Source organism: Sciurus carolinensis, chromosome 8, assembly GCF_902686445.1.
Source record: "Sciurus carolinensis chromosome 8, mSciCar1.2, whole genome shotgun sequence".
NCBI lineage: Eukaryota > Metazoa > Chordata > Mammalia > Rodentia > Sciuridae > Sciurus > Sciurus carolinensis.
This window is the reverse complement of record NC_062220.1, coordinates 105,777,531-105,800,920: the sequence shown is the minus strand read 5'-3', so window position 1 is coordinate 105,800,920 and position 23,390 is coordinate 105,777,531. Positions and strand designations below refer to the sequence as shown.

Here is a 23,390-nt window from a genome sequence, read left to right as displayed (position 1 = left end):
TTCATGGACAATAGTAGTGGTATAATAAATGACTGCTAATTGGTAGAATTTCTATCTGATTTCTGGCATTTTCAAATCAATGCAACTACCTTCAGTTTACTATTAACTCAATATTAATTTCTTTTATAAACTTGCTTTGTAACTCAGAGTTCTTACATTCTAATCAGAAGCCTTCCTTTTTAACTAAGTTGTTTACAGGTCAAGCCCTGAGTCATCAAATCAGAAAACTATAGGTATGCACAAACTTTGGAGTATAATTAGTTCAAGCCTTTCAGGTTACAGATAAGAAAACAGAACCCAAAGGAAAAGTAACTTGGAAATATCACCCAGAAACTTCATGACCAAAGGGGAAGACCCAAAGGGCAGAGCCACTGGACCAATGAACCCTGATCTGTGCATCAGCACACTTACCATATGTCTGGAGGTTTTCTGTGAGTTTGTCCACATCAATGTGCAACTGGCTTTCTACAAAGTTTCTTATAAATTTGTTTTGCAGTGCTTCCTAAAGGAAAATAGTATGGCTTAACAAAAACAATTACATCATATCTCCTTATTGAATAACTTATTAGACTTTTTCAACATTTCATTATATGGGAAAAAGACAAACCAAATCCACTTAAGAGAAGTTGTAAAACATCACAATAAATAACAGGTTAACATTTGATTAAGTCTTTACCTTGAAAGACCAAAGTATTGATTATGAACTTTTAAGGTATGATTGTAATGATGTGCTAATGCTGAAAATGAGGAAAAAATTAGTGACTTTTTTGGCAACTTTTTCTAATGGAGCGGTGTGGAGATCCTTTACTTTCTATATGATCCCTTCCTTTACATGACCTTTCCACAAGCTGGTTGTAAAGAGGGAATCATCCAAAACACTTAAGAAGGAATTTGGCTTTTCCTAAACCCTCTTTTAATCCTATAATGTGCAAATCATCATCTTTGAAAGCACCTTTCATTGAATCATCTGTACCAATTTTCTCCTGTTATCGATGGTTCTAACACTATCTCATTTGTCAGAGGTTTAACTATGGAGAGTTCGCCAAAATGATTGTCATCACCTTAATGAAATTTTGCATCTTGATTTTGCAATTAGCATGCATTTACTTTCATTATACTTCTACATCCAACAACTGACAAAAAAACGGAGGTAAAAATCTGATGCAATGAGGCTCAATACCAGATGAAGAAGTGAGATTAATTTTGGAATTTACTAGTTCCTTAGAGAATATTTATATGTTATGCACACTTTGTTGCTCCATATAACCTCATACATGGGAATTTCAGATTAGGAATTCTCAAATAACATATACCTTCTGTATCGATTTCTTTCGTTGCTCATATCAGTCTTATTTCATGTGATGATTCTACCTAATTATGTCTGAGGATGACAAGACTTTATTATGAAATCTGAGTGTTTGTACTTTTTCACAATCCTATCTTCTTTCTTTGGGCATTAGTTATTTGCCAGATAACATGCAGGATATTTTGTTATACATTATGTCATTTAATCTCAGAGACACTGAGAAATTACTGTTGCCTTTTACTGATGAGGAAACAAACAGGACTAAATTATGGGCATCACCTAAAGGCACCAACACCTCCATCTAGTGGCAGAACCAGGACTGAACTTCACTAAAGACACTTAGCTCTCCCTAAACATGATGCCAATGACAAGAAACAGAATAAAACTTATGAGTTCCTTTGTGAGATAAAAAGTTCTTCAGGTGATTGGATATATGACTTTAATTTCTGACATGACTACAGAGGAAATCGTACTTGATTGAACTACAGACTTCTCAAGGAGCTGCCTGATGTTTGAGACAGGGTTAGGCTCAAGGTACTTTGCATATTGTCAGTTTGGCACTTCTTATAATACTGCACAGCACTATTTGCAGTTGCAGCAGAGTCTATACCAAAACCTAAACTACGTACTATTTAGACCATTACAGAAAACAAGTTTGCTGATCTATGTATTAACAAATTAATCCATGAGCAAAGAAATTAAAGAAGAATAACAAAGTAATAATAGCTAAGGAATGTAGCTGTGGCCCCCATGAGAATGAGCATTCCAGACCTCCAGCTCCAAGGAACAGAAGAGACCAAGGTCCCACTCTTGCATTCTGCATGCACCTCCTTGTCCAGACTCCACACCTCCATGGACTGCTGCTCCTGTGTAATGACCATCATGGTAGGCCCACTCCCAGGAGGCACTGGGACTCCAGGATGCAGGACTCCTGTATTGATAACCAACCTTATCTCCACAACTCCTTTACAGCCTTGCCTATGTTCATTCAATTGCAGGGCTGACCAGACTACCTCCCACCTCTCCTCTGGGTTTGACTGCATCGTGGTTGGATGACCTTGCCAAAAACCTTTTCCAGCTCCCTCTTTTCTTCCTTAAGAGCCATTTCTCATAATAAAATTCTTGCACATATAATCTTACCTTGTCATCACCATAGCAGTTCCTCTGTGTCAAACCCTAACTTAGACCTCACAGTTACTATTTTTTCTTCAGTTCACAAGTATGAAGCCCAAAGCACAAAGATGTTCAGCAACTAGTACAAGATCACACAGGTGGTGGAAAGCAGAGGAACTTGGAATCACACTCAAATGATCTGGCTCTGCATTCTGCGACCTAAACTACTTGTCAGGTGGGTTAAAAAAAATAAACCAAACATGAACCAAAATGCAGGCCCATTTTCTCTTATCAGATCTAAAGTAAGCTAGGGTTTCACAAATGCCCCCAAAATTTACTAGGTGAAGTACCTGAACTAAAGTTTAGCTGTTAACAATGGCTAGACTCTGAAGAAGTCATTTAGAACCATAAACCACTTATTTTGTCTATATTAGGATGTCAATGCAGAATATTAGGAAATAACTATAGTAGATTTGTAATTGAAAAGAATGCAAACTCTCTAAAATAAATTTAATATAAAATTGACAGCATAGGTAAATATTATTAAATTATTCATCATTCATATAATAGCACCATTTTGTATGGGTAAACATTGAAAAGACACAAGAAGTTTTTACACATATCTAATCTTATATCAATTCTAGTAGTCATCTGGGTAACCCATACCTGATAGGACTTTGTAGAGTCTTCTAAAGGGCTACTCCAGTGTCTCAGATAGACTCTAGCAGGCAGCTTCCCCAGCCTCAGTGTCTAAGGCCCTCACCACTCACCTGCAGGTGACTGAGCATCTGGCCATTTCCACTTCCCTGGAAAAGACTTGATATCTTCAGCAGTGTTTCTGATAAAATTTTTAGCTTGTCCACAAAATAAAAAGTATAATTAGCCTGCAAAATGAAGCACATTGAAATATAATTAGTTGTTATATTAGGATAAATCTTCAGCCTGTAGCAACTACAAGATCAACAAGCATTTTATGACACATGGTCACAAGAGCAAAGACCTGTCATTTTCCCTGCACACTGGCTGATGCCTTACTCCATACCCTCCTAAGAGAGCTCTTCTTGGCTCTTTCTGTCTGTTACTTCCTGTGTGTTCAGCATTCTATCTCTAGTAATAGACTATCTGTTGGTTAAAGCACACAGCCCCAGTACATACTGGTCCACAATGCTGGTCCACATTTACTCCTGCAAAATAGGTTCTCAACTAATACCTATTTACTTATTTGTTTTATGGCATCCAACATACCAACTCCAATTACTCTATGGAAGATAGAGTAAAACTGGTATGCTTATTCCTTTATTGTTAGTAACTGAGTACATTGGTATAAGATTTTTGTAAAATAAGCTGGTATCATAAAAACATGCACAGTCACAGATCCATAAAAAAAATTCACATGCCTTTTTCTGTTAGGATAAAAAGACTTCATCCTAAGGAAATAACTTTAATGAAATATAAAGTTATATCCAGGAAAATGCCAACTGTAACATTATATTTAATACTGAAAGTAGTCTCAATGCCAAAAAGACACTGATGGAGGAGGATTTGAGAGTCCATTGCTATCTCCTGAGGGTCACTAGGAGACTCTGACAGTGGCTGAGAGCTGAAGAGCAGCCACTAGAGCAAATAGAAGAAAACTTTAAATCAATTTTTAGCCTTCAAGAAAAATAGATGTGAGAATTGGTATAAATATTAAGATAAATTAACATTTTAATATCTTGACACAAGACCTTGCAACATATTAAATGCACAGTAAACTCCAGCTATGCAAGTCAAGACAAACACACACATGCAAGGGTTGAATGCACAGACATGTGCACCAACACATGTGTGTGAATATCTATACATACATAGCAAGTTATTACAACTTAAATAATTTAAAATATCCTAATTTATCATGTACGTGTATATAGACACACCCCAACACATCTTGCTTTTCAAATGCATAAGAACATTTCACTAAGGCTAAGAATATGGTAGATAAAAAAGAAATTTCTAGTAAATTTTCAAACATTATTTAAGCACATATCATGAAATTAAAAATTCCTAACAAAAAATATATACAATTTTGAAATTAACAAATTGAAATTTTAAAAGGGTATACATAATGAATTTCAAGAAATTATTCAGGAAAAATATATACAAAATAATGATAATAATATTGGCTATCAAAATATATTGGGGATATAACCAAAATTCTGATTCACTTATGCTTGTTAAAATTAAACTGTGAAAGGTAATCTAAAAAGCATTCATTTAAAATATCAATAAAATAATAATATAGAAAATCTAAGGAAAGCAGAAAGAAGAAATGGTCAAGATAAATTTTAAAAATAAATGATTTTGAAGGCTGAGGTTGTGGCTCAGTGGTAGAGCGCTTGTCTAGCATGTGTGAGGTACTGGGTTCGATCCTCAGTACCACATAAAAATAAATAAATAAATAAAAGGTATTGTGTCCATCTACAACTAAAAAAAGTATTTAAAAATAATAGCAATAATAATAATAATACATGACTTTGAGAAAAATATAAGCAATAATTGCAAGAGACATTCCTCTAAATAAATAACAAAATATGGAATGTCTAATTTTCAATTATTTACGATTTGCTGAAATCTTAGGATGCATTTAAATCATTTAACATGAAATAATATTGATAAATATAATAAAATGATTGATAGTAAAGAAATTTTTCAAAATATTTTAAAGCATTAAAATTTGAATAATTAACAAAATAGGATTAAGCTACCAGATGTGAAAAAAGATCTAAAACACACAGCCCTATGATCATATGTTTTTGAATCTCAGTGAAATGTATTTTAAGATTAAAATGGCAAATTACTAATAAGCTGTGGAAAACCCTCCTTTAGAAACAAAATGTTAATTGTGTCAACTGAACAGGTCTGGAAGCAATGACCCATCTGGTGAGTCTCCTTACCCATAAGAATGTGACCTTCAAATAGACCACTCAAGTCATGTCCAGACAAGATATAGTAAACTCTTCCCTCCTTTCATCTCTAAGTACTCCTATATACCTTGGAACTAATGCAAAAGGCCCCCACAGAGCTCTGAGAAGAGAGCATCCTGCTCAAGGACCCCAGAATGGGAAGAGCAACACAGCAGGAGGGAGTCATGACCTCCACCCAACAGAATTTGCCCCGACCTTGCATTTCCCTACCAACAACCCAGCAACAGAGGGCAACCCAGCCATGCTCATTCCCTGGCTAGACCGAGTCCTGCAGAAAGCATGAGCTACCCCCATAACACCAATGAGGGGGTCAGTTGGGACACCCACTAATGATAGGTAGCTAGGAAATGGCTCTATTTTCCCCAGGGAGGGGAAGGGAATGGTAGGGTGGACCAGCACAGAGTTCCTGCCACAACAAGCCCCCAGCCCAATTCTCAGCAGCCTGAAACAGCAGCGAAGGTTACTGTGCCACAGATGGCAGAGCCTGGAATCATTTCCTGACCCTACAGCAGGAAGACTCCTCATGTGACAAAGGCCTGGCCTGCTCCTCCTCTAACCTCCCAACACTCTAGTCCCCCATGTGGAGGCATATGGACTCAGGGCCGAAGAAACTCCACTGTCCCTCAGGGAGCAGCACCAGAGAGTAAAGGGAGCTCCAGAAGCACCACATAAATCAAACAGACCAAAGAACACCTCGGAAGCTGTGAAAATTAAACTATCATTAGAGCCACGGCCTACAAAGTAGGCTAAGACCTGTGTGTTAAATCTAAGTATGATGACTGCAAATATAAAAGTTTTTTCCGTAAGGTCTAGAGTGTCCTAATATAATAGCCAAAATGCCCAGGTTATAATTAACAATCATTCATCATTCAAAGAATTAGAGAAAACACAACTTATAATATAAAAAAAAATCAATTGACACCATTATTGAAATAAATCAGACACTGTAATGATCTAATATTATTATAAAGCAGCCATCATAAAAATGCTTTGACAATTACAAATTGTTTTGAAAAATGAAATAGTAGAAAAATCTCACTAAAGAAAAAGAAGTCATGAATACTAAAAACTACAAAAAGTAGTTCAAAAAGAACTATGTGGATATTAAAGATCTGAAAAAAAGCAACAGCAGTAATAAAATAATCTCACAGTATTGTCTGCGTAGAAGAGAAGAGATGACAGGATAGAATTGATGAACTTGGGGAGTAATCAATATACTTCATCCAATCTGAGCAACAGGGAGAAAATGGATTGATAAAAATGTGAACAGAGTCTGAGAGACCTGTAGGGCAATAACAAGATTCAACACTAGTATCACTGGAGTCTCAGAAGGAGAAGTGAAAGAGAATGGGCTAAGAAAGAGTATTAGAGGAAACAAGGAGTGAAAAACTTCCTAGAGTTTGTGGAATACAAACCCCTATAGACTCGAGAAGCTGAGTCAACTCCAAATAGAATGAACTAAGAGAACTCTACACCAAGTCACACCACAATTAAACTTCTAAACACTAAAGATAGAAAAATCCTTAAAGCTGACAGATAAAAATGACATACTACCTACAGGGAACTCAATGTGAAAGTTATCAGGTATGTCATATGAATCATGGAGGACAGAGGAAGTGGACTGATATTTTTCATGCTGTAAGAAAATAATTTTTAATTATGAATTCTGTGTTGAGTGTAAATATCTTTCTGAAATGAAGGGAAAATAAAGACATTCTCAGATAGAGGAAAACTTAAAAATGTTGAAATGTTTCCTCAAACAAAAAGGAAATATGGGAAAAAATTTTAGAGCAAAGGAAAAAAATAACAGAAAAATCAGAAATATGGGTATTAGTATTCTATTCCTCATAAGTTTTATAAATTATTTTTGATGATTGAAAAATCATGACACCTTTAAGAGAAGAAAATTACAGATGGTCCCCAACTTTCAGAAATTTGACATGATTTTTTTGCTTGATGATTATGCAAAAGTGACACTTTCAGGAGAAACTATACTTCAAACTTTGAATTTTGATCTTTTCCCAGGTAAGAAACATGTGATATGATCCTCTCCCAGGATTCTGAGCATAGCAGTGAACCACAGCTCCCCAGTCACAAGGACAAACAACTAATTCCCTACAGTGTCCTGTACTGCTGAGCTGTGACATTCACTAGTTAGGTGCATTTGCTGTATTTCCAATTGAGAATATTTCCAATTTACAATGGGGTCTTTATTCACACATCACCCCATCATAACTCAGGGGGTATCTGTGTGTTGAAATATGAGGAAGTAAGGTGTCCTAGTGGAAATGAGGTTCCTACACTTGAGTCATAGTGGTAAGTGTCAGACAGTGAAAAGGTCACATGTGTACTGCCATATGCAAAATCATCACGAGAACATCCTACAAAGAGATGCATCCAAAAACACCATAAATAAACTATTTGGGGGAATTGAGAATCCCAGGAAAGGTTCAAATAATCCACAGGAAGGGCATGGACAGAGAAACAGAGGACATGGTAGCCAAAAATCTGGAGCAACTCAAATGTCACATAATATGTAAATTGTTAAAACATAGCTGAGCACTACATGCCTGTAATCACAGCAGCCAAGGAGGCTGAAGCAGGAGGATCATAAGTTCAAAGTCAGCCTCAGCAATTGAACAAGGCCCTAAGCAACTCAGTGAGAGTCTGTCTTTAAATAAAATATTTAAAAAGAGCTGAAGATGTGGCTCAGTGGTTAAGCACCCTTGGGTTCACTCTTCAGTATAAAAAAAAATGTTAAACTGGGGCCCATATATTACTATGAAATGTTATTCAGCAATGAAAATGAATTCTGCTAAGTGAAAAAAAATCAACTCCTAACAGTTACATATCATCTCATTCTATCTATACAACAATCTAGAAATGATAAAATGCAAAACATACTAGTGGTTTCCAGGATCCAGGAACCAGTAGAGGAATGCTGTAAGGACAAAGGAGGCATAGTCATAAAAGGATGGCGTGAGAGACCCTGTGGTGATAGTTCTCCTGCCTGAGTTCTGGTGGAGGATACACAAACCTACACAGCTGATGAGATTCAGTAAAACTCAATGCTTACAGACATACACATGCACACACACACACACACACACCACACACACACACACACACACAACCACACACCGGTACAAGTGAAATTGGGGGAATCTGAATTAGATCAGTGAATTACAAATATCAGGACCCTTGTTGTGATATTGCACTATAGTTTTGTGAGATGTTACCATTGGGAAACTCAGTGAAGGGTACTTGGGGTCTTTCTGTTACTTCTTACAAATGCATGTAATCTCAATAACCTCAAGCTAAAAAGTCAATTTTCTAAAGAATATGAAAGCCTAACTGAAGAGGTGCCCTGACCACAGATGGGATAATTTGAGCATCAAAGATAAATAAAGATAAATAAAAACTGCAAATCATCTAGATTTAAATGTTTGAGTTCACACTATTTTTTAATTGATCACCTTCATAAGATGATTGAAAACCAATAAGGATCAGAGTTCAAAGTTCCACTTGAAAACGGTTCATGATTCTCAGATATCTCATGATTAAAGTCTTAAATTTATTTTGATCTCACTAGGAGATCCAATGATTTGGATTCTCTTCTCATCTACATAACACTTACTAACTGCTGATTTTAGAAAATAGCCAATTTCTCTCTTACCTCCAGTTATTTTGTTGTTATTATTTAAAATGTAGAGGAAAAATTTAAAATGTTACTGGATCAAAACATGAGATACTAGTTTTTTTTTTTTTTTCTGTTGTACCCATTACTTTCTTATTTCCCTCACCCTTTTCTCTCTCAGATCTTTTACTTGTTGTTCAAAGGGAAACTGGGCAGAAGAAATTAAAGATTTGAAAAGCAAAGATATTCAAAGTAAAGAAGAAGAATAAAAAGAAAAGAAAAAAAGTTTCCTTCTTATTTTTCTGGAATCAGTAAGGACAAAACTCAGGGAAGAAGCGTCTCCTATTACCACTTAACCCCTTTCATACCATATCTTGGATGGATGGATAGATTGGATGATTGGATGGATGGATGGATGGATGGATGGATGGATGGATGGATGAAAGGATGGATCCACAAATGGATGAGCGAGTAGATGCATGGGAGGAAAAGTAAAAGGCTGCTCTGTGGTTCCAGAAACAAAGGGGCCTGTGCCTTGACCATCCCAGACAGAAAACATGGCTAGATGGAACATCTAGAGGAAACACGGCTAGCACACCAGGATGCCAGCGTCAATTCTGATTTGTTATGTCCTCAGTTCCAAATGCAAAACAACAGGAGACAATAAGGCAGACTTCCTGGAATTTTATTATGTACACCTTTTTTTGGACCCTATACTAAATTCCAAGTATTGAAAGGGGTTGGTGAGGATGCCCTCTCCCTTTCTACTCTGTACCCCAGGAACCTGGTTCCAAACAGAGGAAACACTTGTCAGCTCCTCAGGGGCCTCCCTGAGGCCATGCACACTTATTAAAAACAGGTGCAGACACTGCATTACTTTTCTTCATTCAGACTACCCACATTCTTCTGCATCTTGCCCAAAATTCATTTAGCAGTAAATTTTGCAATCAGTCTATATCTAACTCATTTTAAGGAGGTACTAGGGATTTAACCCAGGGGCAGTTTACCACTAAGCTACACTGAGTCCTTTCCTTTTTTTTTTTTTTCTTTTTTTATTTTGAGACGGTGTCTTGTTAATTTGCTTAGGGCCTTGATAAATTGCCAAGACTGACCTTGAATTTTAATCCTCCTGCCTCAGTCTCCTGGGTCACTGGGATTACGGTTGTATACCACTGCACCCAGTCTAACTCATTTTTGAATGAGTTACTTAGTATTTATTTTATGTAGGTAGCAAAATTTAATTAATTCCCTATTATAGTTCCCATTCCTAGAGCTTACAAATTATGACACTATATAGTCTTACTTTTATATGTGAATTTATATTAATAAACTTTAATTTATCAGTCTTACATGTCTTTGTAATACTTATCAGTATTTCAATATCTATCAATATTCCCAAAATGGTCCTAAAGACATCATACTAATATGCTTCCACCAGTCATGGAAGCAAATTCCTCTCTCCTAATACCATCAACCAACAAAATATGTACCATCTGGGGCCTTTCCCACTTTGATACGATAGCTCATTTGGGTGTTGCTCAATTTCAAGGTTTACCTTCTCTTACCATGCATAAATTTAATCATTTTTTCATTTGCTTAAAAGTCATCTTTAAGTGTTTCCCTTGTTTGAACCATATGTTTATATTCTTTTCTCATTTTCAAATATGTCATGTCATTGATTAAAATTTTTTGGAATAAAACCCTATTTCCAAGTGGACAGCATCTATGATCAAGCAGCTAAGAGAGGAAAAAGACAGCATAAGGAGCATAATAACCCACCTGGGGAGCCCTGGAGAAGACAGTGCAAACCTGAGCCCCCCGCCCTCCAACCATCTCCTCTCCTATGGCCATGTTCTACGTTCCCTCTCAGTGTACACACTTTTAAGGGTTGGAAAAATTACCAACAATAACCTTCCTGTGCCCTCCTTCAGTAGACACAGAATGACCCAGAGAACTCCAAGAAGGGTGCAGAGACCAAGGTATGGTTGAGTCCTGAGTCAGCCACTGACTAGTCACAAGACCTTGAGCAAATAGTCTCAGCAATCTGGGCTTCGATTGCATTATTTGTAGAGTGGATATGGCAGTAACATCTGTCTCTCACAGAGGTAGATGTGGCTGCTGGTTTGTCTGGTGGCCTCCATCTCATGATCTGAACTCTAACTGGTGGAACTGGATCTGAAGGCCAGCTGATGGAAGTTCACAGAGGCGCAGGGTCTATAAAAGAGCAATGTTATGTCCATCTCAGGAATCAGATGCTGTCTGTTCTGACAGAACAAGTATATCCACAAGCCTATCCATACTGGTTTCTCAGAGAATAGCTGTCTTACAGGATATCATTTCAAACAACTCTATTCATCAAATGTAATTACTTCTACTCTGGCAACATTCCTGAATTTCAATAACATCTTCCATGTTGGACATTTTCTTTCACCTGAGAGCCTTACTCCAGACTGAACCACTGAAAACTTGCTTTCAGATCACTGATTTGATGCCTGAAGTCAGAAAGCAGATTGGTATGAATTCCAATCCCTTACCAGGGCTCCCTGGGGACCACCCCAACCTGCCTAGATGCCTGGAGGTCTCACAACTCTCTTTCAACACCTCTTTATCCATGTAAAGAATCCCCAGTGCAGAACCTGTGAGCCTCCAGCCTAGGTTGGCTCTATTTATAGATTCCAGTCCTAGACAGCTTCTGCTGACTAACATTTTTTATTTTTGATAAGTGTCCAAGACAAGTTCTTTCATTTCTATTTAAGTTACTTAATCACCAGGCTTTATGCCCATTTAATGATAAAAATAGAAACAGTCTTGTATCAATCTTTAACCTTTGTGACTTCATTCTCATCCTACCAGAGACCTAACTCTGAAGACCATCAGAGGTCTAAGGATGGATTAAATGCTACACATGGCTATGCAAATGAATAAAAAATGATGTCAGTGCATTTAATTAGCTAACCAATATCCCAGACTGAATAAAAGCAGCTTTACTGTATAAGATCCTTAGTACTCAATAACTAATACCATAAATACGGCCAATATAAAGAACCCTGGCCACAGAATCCACCAAAGCGGGATTTGAACCATGCACTTTCACTTACCAGTTAATAAACATGGGAAAAGTAAACCTCCCCAATCTTAATTTCTAATCTGTAAAATCAGTCTAAGAATGCCTAACAAACCTGGTTCTTAAGAGAAATAAATGAGATTTCATTTAACAGTGTCCACGATGGTTCCTCGAACCTCGCAGAAATAAACAGTGGTTCTGTCTACTATGTTTGAGGCAATAATATGGTTAATATTACAGTCCAAGGACTACAAGCAAATGTATTTTTCTATTTTCCCTCTTCTCTCCTTCTGGATTCAATAAAAATCTACTACAACAAAGAGATGAGACTGAAAGTCAAACTTTTCCCATCATAACCTGACATCCCAATCCCAAAGCTTGAAGCAAACTCCTTCCACAAGAAGTGGTCTTTATCGCCTGCACTGTCTTGCAGATGCTGTCTCCTTCACACCGAGATCAGTTAGAGTAGAAGGTGAATATTATCCACAGTTAAATCTTCAGTTAGAAGGAAAAAACTGAAGTATAACAGAAAAAATAAAACATTGTGGCATCCAAAAGAACTGGACTCAGGTGCCATTTCTGCCACCTGTTGGGAGAACTTGAAAAGGTTATTTATCCCTAAAACTCAGTTTCCTTCCTGTAAAATGAAGGTGACAACTGCTAATCTCTATAGTAAATTTGAGGCAAACATGAGGTTTCCAGTGACTGTGGGTTCTTAACCATGTATTAGATAATTTTCCCCAATATCTCTCCTTCTATATCTATTCACTATAATTCGATAAATTAAAACTTACATTTAAGAACTGATGGGCTTACTACTCAATAGTCTCATTTTTAAAAATAAGACTATGATTTATAACTGACTCTGCCACTTACCAATTTATGTTCTTGCAACTCACAGCATACCCTGTATTGTCTGCTCTACAATAATAGAGCTGTGTCCTTTCATCTTTCTCCTTGGGCAGTTAGCACAATGTCAAACTTTGCCAGTAGATGGCACTGGAAGGGTAGTGGAGGAAGGATTTTTCTCTTCCTTTTGAGTGTGCTGCTTCTGACTGGCTCCTTGGAGAGCAAGTCCCTGACATCCCATTTTTCTACTTCTGGGTACCTGCTGTGGGCACAGCCAGCAACAGATAACATACTCCAACAGGCAACATTCACAGAACCCCAAAGGATGGTTTCTTAGGGAATGCTGCTGGTATGGCATGTCCCCATGGATGACTTCCCCAGGCATGTCACTGTGAACCTTTTCAAAGTTGTAAAGTAGAAAACTTCTGACACTTCAGATTAAACATTCTCAGATGCTTCAGTGACTTACCCCACCACCTAGAGGGCCACAGTTGTACTCTCTCCAATGAAGTAAGGATCTCAAGCCAGATTGCAGAAGCCACTTCCAATTCTGATTCTTTCTTCTGTGCTCTGTGCCCATTCTGGGGCTAGGAGCTCTCCCTTATCTGTCATTACTGCATTCTTTGGTATGCACATTATTATTATAACAATCTTATTACTCCATTATCTTTTTATAGTAATAATTGTTTATAATAACCTTGACCTGTTTCCTCTTTTTCTGATGGGATCCTGAATGGTACACTGGCTAATAACAAAATGGACACTGTGCTCAGAAAACAGCTGAAATACAGATGCCATGAAATGATTTAAGATAACAAAATTTCTTAACTATGTCAAGATCACTTAAAGTATCGAAAATTAAAATTTTAAACACAGTCAGATATTTTATAAAAGAAAAACAGTGACAGAGGTGGAAGCCACAGGAGTTAATATTGAGGCTTCAGGGAGGTTGAGGCAGGGGTGTTAATGTCTTGAGGCCCTCAATAAGGTAGAGCTCTGCACAAGAGTCATAGGGTGGCCACAATCCCCAGGAGCAGGCAGTAGACAAGGGCCCACATGGTTCTCACCCTTTGGCCCATGTACACAGTACTATGTTCAATTTCCAGAAAGTAATGGACTATAGGATGAGCTAGAAATCAGACATAATTGACCAGCTCCCTTGCTACCAGCTGCAGTCCACTGTTGGTCTGCAGAAATCTGCTCAGGCACAAATCAGTAGACCCCACATGGACAGGTATGTCGAATGTCCACATCAATAACTTCAGAGGAAACTGTTGTCACAAGAAAAAAGACGTTCTTGGTTTTCTGACACAGGAGGTTTCTAGTGACCAAAGGGAAGAGGAAGTAACACTTAATTTCTAGGAAAACATTTTAATTAAGAAAGCAATTTGAGCAATATCTTCTGCTCTAATAGGGAAGGAGACAAAAACCTTCATACTTCAGCACAATTTAACAAGTTCTTCATTAACAACCATTTGCACCACTGCACTGTGCTGGCTCTGCTGAACCCCACTCTGGTGAGTTCAAGGGGTTCAAATCTAGGGTTTCCTTTTATAGATAAAAGAGTCCTCCTAAGAGAAGCAGTAAGTCTGAGGTCACATGCCAGAGTTAGGAAGGATAGGACCAAAACCCAGTTTTCCCAACAGATACACACATTTCTAATCATGACATTATGCTTCTAAGTGCTGCCCATGGTGTTACAAATTTCCTGCAAAAATGATGACTTTGTATGGTTCTACTTAATACAAAGTAATGAAGAGAATGAGACTAAGTAATAAGCAAAGTCATGCATCACATAATGACTTGTTGGGGGCTATGCCATGCGGACTACGCCAAGATGGCGCCTGGCAGCCAGCCAGAGGTTGTTTTGATCACATCGGTGGTGAGGTTGATTAACATAAGCACACCCAGGTGATTTATCATTGGCCGTATTCAATTAAGTTCACGCACACAACAAGTGCACAGGTGTTCCCGAGTGCTCCTGCTCATGCCTGCTTGTTTTGACCTTTACCGTGATTAGACAGCTACCTCCTCGCATAATCTTCGCATAATTGGCATCAGCCCTACCCTTCACCTCCTGGAGGGGATATAAGCCAGCTCTCCTCAAGTGCTGGTGTTCCCGGGTTTCCTGAATCAACAATAAACCGTTCCGAATTCAAGAGCCTCGCTACTCATTTGTCTCCCACGCCAAATTGACTCCACTGGATGGCGTCAATGACTGGATCCATTCTGAGAACTGCCATCAGGAGATGTCATGTGTTCTGACTGAAACCTAGGTGGGGGAGGCCCATTAGGGCATGGTCAAGACAAGATGAGAGAAGCTGCTGCAGGTATAACACAGCAGACTGTTTTACAGCACACTTTTTTTTTTTTTTAATAGGCAGAAAGAGTACACTCTAAAATAATAAAACTATAGCATACTAAATGCATAAATAAATTAATGTCATTTATTATTATCAATTATGATACACTATACGTAATTATCTGTGCTGTATTTTTATAAAACTAGCAACACAATAGGTTTGTTCACACCAGCATCACCAAAATACATAAGTAACAGGTCATACTGTGACTTAACAACTGCTACATCATCCTGAGACCACAGGAACTGTTCAGCTACATTATAATCTTAAGAGACCACCATTAATGTGGTCCATCACTGATTGAAATGTTCACATGTGGTGTATGGCAGCATTTATAGTATCAGTCACTCCAATAGTATAGATGATATTTCACATGACCCACATGACAAAGCAGCAATTCTCTGCCTGCTGTGTGGGACATGAGACTGTGTATCTAAAGGCTAGAATGAATTTTCCATAAAACTAACTGGCCATGACTGACAGCTAAAATAATTCATCCTGGATTCAATGCTTTAAGGTTAGTTACCCCATGATCTTCACCCACAGAGAATAAGTAAAAAGGCCTACATTTTTATTCCTACCTATACAACCCAACAAACAACTAAGCAAGAACCAGTGAAATCTTTGCTTATTCTTCCAAAATTCTCATTATCCTCAGAACACACATTGAGAATGTATCTCCTCCCCACAACTCTGTCCAGGCCCCACTTGCTGAGAAAAGTCACTCCCCACTCCACACCTCTGCTGCATTGACGGTATCTCTTGTTGAATTGTTTCTTCAACTATTTTCCATCTATTCCTCATTGCAAAGTTAGACCTTCCAAAGCAGAGAGCATCATGCTAATTGTCATATGGAAAAACAAAGCACAGTGTGTAAAACTAGAGAAATATATTGTTATTATGATGATGTTAGCATGTAATAATGCATCATGTAATCATAAAAAAGAAATTCATTGGCTGTATTAAATTTAAAATAAAATAGTGAGTCATTTTCTATGAAATTCCTAAATTATCCAGAACCCTGATGAGTTTAATATCGTAAAGGAATCACATAAAGTTGGCTCCAACCCTGGCTTGAGCATCTCTCCCAAGCACAGACTTGGAGTGACAGTTGGGGGAAGAGCTCTCTTGACAGCAGGGATAACTCTGGCTCATAACCTATTATCTAAATAATTATCATTCCATTATGAGTCCAGACTTTTGGTTAATATCCTTTCTAAAGGATATTTTCAAGATTAAAAAAATTATAAATACCATTTGGCATGGGCAAAGATAAATGTAGTCCCTGAGGTAAGTAGTAAGGACAAAGCTCCCAGGAAACTTAACTGTGACCTCACACAGCACTGTAGAAATTACAATGTCTGTAGTTCCCAGAAACAGGGAACTTGTAAAAGTGAATTTGGTCAAAGCTGACATGATCATATGATCACATGGCACTTTTAAGTATTTAAGTTGTTAATGCTATTTGAAACTTGGAAGTTAACAGAACAGGTATCTCCTCTTCTGTGTCTAAAGTAAGATCAAGTCATTCCCATGTCATTGGTAAAATGTCCTCTTTTGAGGCATCTACAGGCTCTCAAGCCACCATGAGACAAGAAAAGTTCCCAGGAAAAGACCATACAGAAAGAAACCAAAAAAAAAAAAAAAAAAAAAAACCCAGACACAATTGTTGAAGAAGAAATTTCAAATGTTGATAATAATATATTCTGTGATAAACAGTTTCAAGAAGTTAAAAATATAAAGGAGGGAAGCAAACAGAACCTCATGATATAGAAATTCCTAATGGGGAAACTCTTTTGGTCACTTCATCTTATTTTCCATGGGGTCAAATAAAGCCTCATGCTGAGTTGGAAAACATCACTTTCCAAATGTTAATGAACACATCAATTTGTATGTGCCATGTCTGCCTCTTTCTCAATACTGGATGATACATCAAGCAAAACAGATTAGTTTTTGTTCTCTGCATTTTCATAGAACTGTTCCCCTTTGCCTAACCTGAAACTGTCTTCCTTTCTAATCGACCTTGACTTTTTTGTTTACTTGTTTGTTTGTTTTGTTTTGTTTTGTTTTTGGTACCAGGGATTGAACTCAGGGGTGCATAACCACTGAGTCACATCCCCAGTCTATTTTATATTTTATTTAGAGACAGAATCTCACTAAGTTGCTTAGGTCCTCATTAAGTTGCTGAGGCTGGCTTTGAACCTGCAATCTTCCTGCCTTAGCCTCCAGAGCCACCAGATTATAGGTATGCACCCCTGTGCCCAGCTGTCCTTGACTGTAACTTTTAAAGTTCTAAGAGTTTAGTACATTCAGGATTCTAAATAATACTCCCTGCCTCCAAAATGTCCTCTAAAAGAAGGACTCAATATTTCACATCTCACAACCAGAGTAACAGAAAGAAACAAACAAAAAAAATCAGACCAAAATAAATAGTAATCAACATAAAAAGATTTTATATGATCCAATTCATGTAATAATTATGATTGACATATGTAAAGATTTCTTCCTGGTAGGATGGGTGTATGGTCGATGAGACTCCCACTCATTTTAACTTACCTTTTGAATGACCTTGTTAATTTCTGGAGTGTTGGGTGTATACAGTATTTTTCCATGTAATATAGGTTTTAGGAAAGACCACACCAATGCGCCATTTGGAGACTGGAGAATTTGTTGGTAAAGCCTCAAGCAAAATGGGGCTGTCACAATTAAGAGAAAAAAAGGAAAGTGTTACATAATACAGGATGCCCAGGTTAAAAGGGAAACTTATTTATGATTCCACAATGGCTTTGTTTCAATGGATGAAACAACTCAACTTGGGAAGTAAACCGAGAATATTTTTCACTCTCACCTTTTCAAACTAAGTGATCCATAGAGCGATGGCACACACACTTGAAAATGGAAATGGCAATTATTTTAAAAACTGGGGTTTTAATCAAGAAAATTCTCATTTCAACAGTCACAACATTGAGACCTAAATTCACTTTTTCTGATGGAGTCAGCTTTACAAGTTGCTCTGGATTTTCTTTCAAACATCTATGCAGAACTACCAAAGTTGGCACTTTTGATACATTAAATCATTTTATTTTCACTCAAATACTTAATTCCTCATGGTGGTTCTCATTATTTTTGTGAGGCTAGATGATTGCAATTAAAAGTTCACTTAAATTAATTGTCTAAATCGATAGGCAGTTCATTACCACAACAATTAGTAATCAAATATTATAAGGTTTTTAACTGAGTACATTAATTTAACTAGTTCTTTTACCCACAAATAGAACACTTAAAAAGGAAATTTATCTTAGCTTTAATATTATGATTCATAATAGCCAAGGTATGAAAAGTACTGTTGTGATCATATTCAGTGTTCATTTCACATTCCCAACTTCACTTGAACAGAAAAAAAAAATAATTTTTATCCCAAATACAATAACATTAATAAAAGTAATCTCCTAAAATATAAATTAAGAGCATGACTACATAACACATTTTAAAGCATTGATTATGGAGGTTGCTCTATGTTTTAACAACTTCCTCTTTTCACACTGTAAGCAAAATACACATGGTAACAATTGATATTTTAGAATTGTTCTATGTACAAAATGAGAATAATCTTTTTTATGTGCAGAAAAAGAATTTTGAAACCAGGAATCCTGACATCTGCCACCTGTGAGCTGAGTGAATTTGAACAAGTCATTTAATGTTCTTTGAGCTACCAGCATGTCTTCTGAAGAATGAGAGTACTGGTGCTATCCAACAGTTCCTGTGACAATCATCTGAAATAAAGTGTATGAAAGGACCAACACAGAGTGATCCTCAATGTTGTTAGCTAATGATTGAGTGGATGGATGGATGGACAGACAGACAACAGAATTAGAGGTATAATCACCCTTAAGAATCCCAAGTGCAAAACAGAAGAAAAAATGAAAATTAGAGAACATAGCAAAAATTATTAAAATGAATAGCCTTAGTGCATGCCTATACTAATTAATCAATTACCCTGATATTTGACAGGTATCCAAATTATTCATCAGCTAAGGAATATACTGGCTGACTGCCTCTAAGGGTATTACATTTGACTCCTCTTTCTTTATCTCTAAACCTATATAATCCTATATTCCCAGTTCTACCCATACTCTTGTCTTCATTTCCAGGCTAGGCATGAAATACACAAAGACGTATTTTGGATGTGTAGGAGAATTCTTATACAAGCCCTCAGATTATTTCCTTATGTTTTCTCCTGTTGTCCCATGAAGACAGAGCCTATGAATGTGACAGATGCCCCACCCAGGATGAGATTTCACCGCTAAAGAGAAGAAATTTTGAAGATGTAAATTAAATCCCTTAATCTGCTGAGTTGGAGTTTATCTAAGGACTAAGTGATCAGGTATCCTGGCTGAGCAATCAGGTAAACTCCTTAAAGGAGACTGGAAGCCTTAGAGTCCAAGAAATAAACCTGCTGCCTTGCCTTTGTTTCCATGAGTTCTACAGCTACAAGGAAAATAATTCTACCAACAACCACCACAAGCCTCAGGTGAAAGCCCAGACCAGACCAACCAACACCTTCATTACAACTGTGTGAGATCCTGAGTCGAAGACCAGTTAACCAGTGCCTGGGTGCAGACCTACAGAGAAACTATGAGATGACGAATGTTTGCAGTCTTATGCCACAAAGTCAGTAGTGATTTATTATTTAACAAGATGCTTGTACTAAGCAGCTAAGACATATCATCTCCATTGCACCTTACAACAACCTTATGAGGTAGGTACAGTTGTTTCCATGTTGTAGAAGAGAATAACACAGTTCAGAGGCATAAAAAAATGTGACCAAAGATGCACAATGTGTAGCTGGTAGAGGAAGCTGAACAGTTTGAGCCCAAAACCCTCCCCAGCATGTTTACTCTGTCTTTGTAATTAAAATGTATTCACTGGGCTGGGCGTGTAGTTCAGCAGGAGAGCACCTGCCTAACATGATAGAGGCCCTGGGCTCAATTCCTAGCACTGCAAAAATTTAAATTAAAAAATGCATGCACTTAATGTAGGACTAAGGAAATCACTCATCAATCTTCTTCCATTTGAAATGAAACTTTATAGACAAGATCTATAGGAGGCCACACAAAGGCTTTCTTTGTATGATACTGCCATTTTGCCAAGGCCGAAATGATGTTCATGGTTTTATCCCTGGGACCCTTATCAATACTACTGGTGATACAGGTGAGAAGATCAGATGTGCTCAAGAGTACTGGGACATTCCAAAACCACCTGCTATGCCAGCACTTAGTAACTGTACTAAAAATGAAGGAGAAAACTCTACACTGTTATGTACCACCAGCATTTTGCACAGACAGAATATTCAGTATGAAGTAGGGCTAATTATTAATATACAATTTTATCTAAATAAATATTGATTACTACTGTCTTACTTGAATCCTCAGGAATGTTGAATTTTTCCTTGTCATCTTCCAAGAGTTCGTTAACTCTGGGCAAATTAAGGAACATGTCAGAATTGCTAAGGAATGATGCTTGGCCCTTGCAAACCAGTTTCATCACAGTCTGCAAAGAACCAAAAGCTGAACTTCTAGCCTGGTCATTTTGTGAAACCTGAAAATTTAACAAAAAGAAATTTCAATTACGCATTGACTTGAAACAATTCTCTTACAGATTTCTGGAAGGCAGTCCCTTCTCCAGCTAAACATGCAAAATATTCAACAAGTTAAAAGAATGGAATCTCTACACTGAGTCTTTTCTGTCCTTGGGATACTTTCAAATTACTACAATGATTTGTCTGGTCAATGTCCCTGGTAAAAGAGGAAAATGTCACACACAAGTGAATCCTTGTTGTTTGTCCAGTCATAAATAATTAATTCATAAGGTATAACTAACTTAGGTAATCAATAGCCTTAATGTGTGTTCACACTGCCAAATCACCCTGATACTTGATAACTATCCACATTGTTCATTAGCTGATGAAGATACTGGAATGTACCTCCCAGGCAGCTTAGAGAGTGTTGCAACCTGATTCCTCATTCTGCACCTTTGACTCTACACAACCACATACTTTTTCCTCATCCCTGGTTGGTTCCATCCCAGGCAAAGAGACTTTAAGCAAAAACTAATATCACACTACTAATCTAATTCAAGCTTGTGTTTGCATTTTCAAAAAAATGATCTGTAATTTGTTAGCCAATTATTTATATGTAAATAAATGTTTTAAGGTTCTTGAAAGCAATTTGCTCTCTGAATTAAGTTAAACAGGCCCTTGAAATCTCATTTGTGCTAATAATTGAGTTAGTAATTTTGTACTTCATAGACAATACATGAACTCTCACAACCTCCACCATGGTGGGATGTGGATCAACAGCATCTCTGTCATCTGTTTTTTAGGGAGATGACAAGCCTCACTCTGCCATGTTGTTGCCTCCAGAGACATTAAGAGATATTCCTATCCCTATAGTTTTCTCTCCAATATGTATTTGAAATGTTGGAAGAGAAATAAAGGAAAAAGGGAACAAATGCAAAGAAAGAAAAAATTTGAACATTTCCCCAGGAGCAAAGATCAAACACACACCTGTCCAAAGTCCGGCATATCTAGCAAGGCAGTAATTTTAAATGTGTGAAGAAATTCAGGAAGGTATTTGAAGACATGCTGGGCTCTGGCAAGTAGGGCGCTGAGGCTGGAAATGACATCCAACAGGGAGTTGAGCAAGCCATTTGCTTCAGAAGGTATAAGAGTCTTATAGGACACACAAAAAAAATAATGAAATAACCAACATTGTATTTTTACTCTCACAAGCATCTTTTGAGCACTGAAAACTTGGCTATTTGATTTTATTCTCTCTTCAACTTCAGAGACAACTTTGCTGTACTCTATAAAAATCCTCTTTATTAGAGTAGATAAAGCTATTTTTTTGGAGCGCATTAAATTGTACCAGTATTGTTAAAATGTAAACCAGGAACAAATGTGATCTATGGTTAAAACTCAAGTCATTTTCAAAACATTTCTTTGTATCTTTGAGGGGCCTAAGGTGGAAATTTGAGAAGAAACTGAAAAGAAAACAATGCTTTTGTGTGAAGCAATTTACATTTATCTATTGCTCCACTGTATGCATAACATGTACACATCATCTCAAGTCTTCTAACACCTTGGGGACTGTGCATGCTAATGCTCATTTTGTGGATGAGAAGACTGAGACTCAAAGGCAGGACAGGTTTCTTTAAGTCTTATAGTTAGAATGGTTCAGAGCTGGGAATTTAACTCAGGTTCTTTAAAGACATTAGTGTTCTTCAAGAATAGCAGAATGAATCTGACCTAACTCTCCTATGCACATCTATGAATATACCACAGTGAATCTCACCATCATGTATTATCCACAAGACACTAACTATAAAAAAGAAAAAAACTTAAACAGCTAAAAGATCAGTAGAGCAGGGGACAGGAAGAAGGAACCACATTAGAGCAAATTATATTCCATGCTTTTACAATTATGTCAAAATGAATCCTAATGTTATGTATAACTAAACAGAACCAATAATGTTCTTTCAAATCTACTTGTGCTATCACCCTGTGTCATAGTATGTATCCTACATATTATTTGCATATTCTCAGTTCTAGAATGCCAATTTCCTTGGAGGCTAGATTTTTTTTTTTCTTTCCTGTGTTGATCACATATGTAGCTACCAGAGATAGAAAAGTATGTGATAATATTAGTTGCACAATAAATATGTGTCAAATGAATGGGTAAATTAGCAAACACCACCTCTTCCTACAGGTGGGAAACATCAGAGGGAATCTCCTCCTTCTACATGTTATTTGCATACTGAAAATGGGGTTCTTTGGAGACTGGGGCAAAGAACCCCAAGGTCACTGCTTTATATTTTTGTTCATTAGAGTTCTGCTCCTGCCACTTAGCTACGGTTCTATAGCTAATTTTTGGGGACCTAAAATCTCAGTTCCATCCTTCACTAACACTCTGCTAATAACAGTGAGGTCCTGTCCGTTAAGACAATAAAGATGACTCAAGCAGGAGAAATAGCTTTAGCTCTTATTAAGTTTTCTACTTTAGTTTGTTATTATAGCTGCAGCTAGAAGTGACACACA

General features: G+C 37.2%; 1 protein-coding gene across 1 annotated transcript in view; it reads right to left on the bottom strand.

Moving 5' to 3' along the window:
- Positions 1-23,390, bottom strand: part of Abca13 (ATP binding cassette subfamily A member 13) — a 475,698-nt gene that overhangs the window by 325,888 nt on the left and 126,420 nt on the right. The window contains 5 exon segments of the mRNA XM_047562044.1: positions 412-502; positions 3,190-3,303; positions 17,852-17,991; positions 20,716-20,893; positions 21,861-22,025. Coding sequence (XP_047418000.1) covers positions 412-502; positions 3,190-3,303; positions 17,852-17,991; positions 20,716-20,893; positions 21,861-22,025 — 688 coding nt within the window.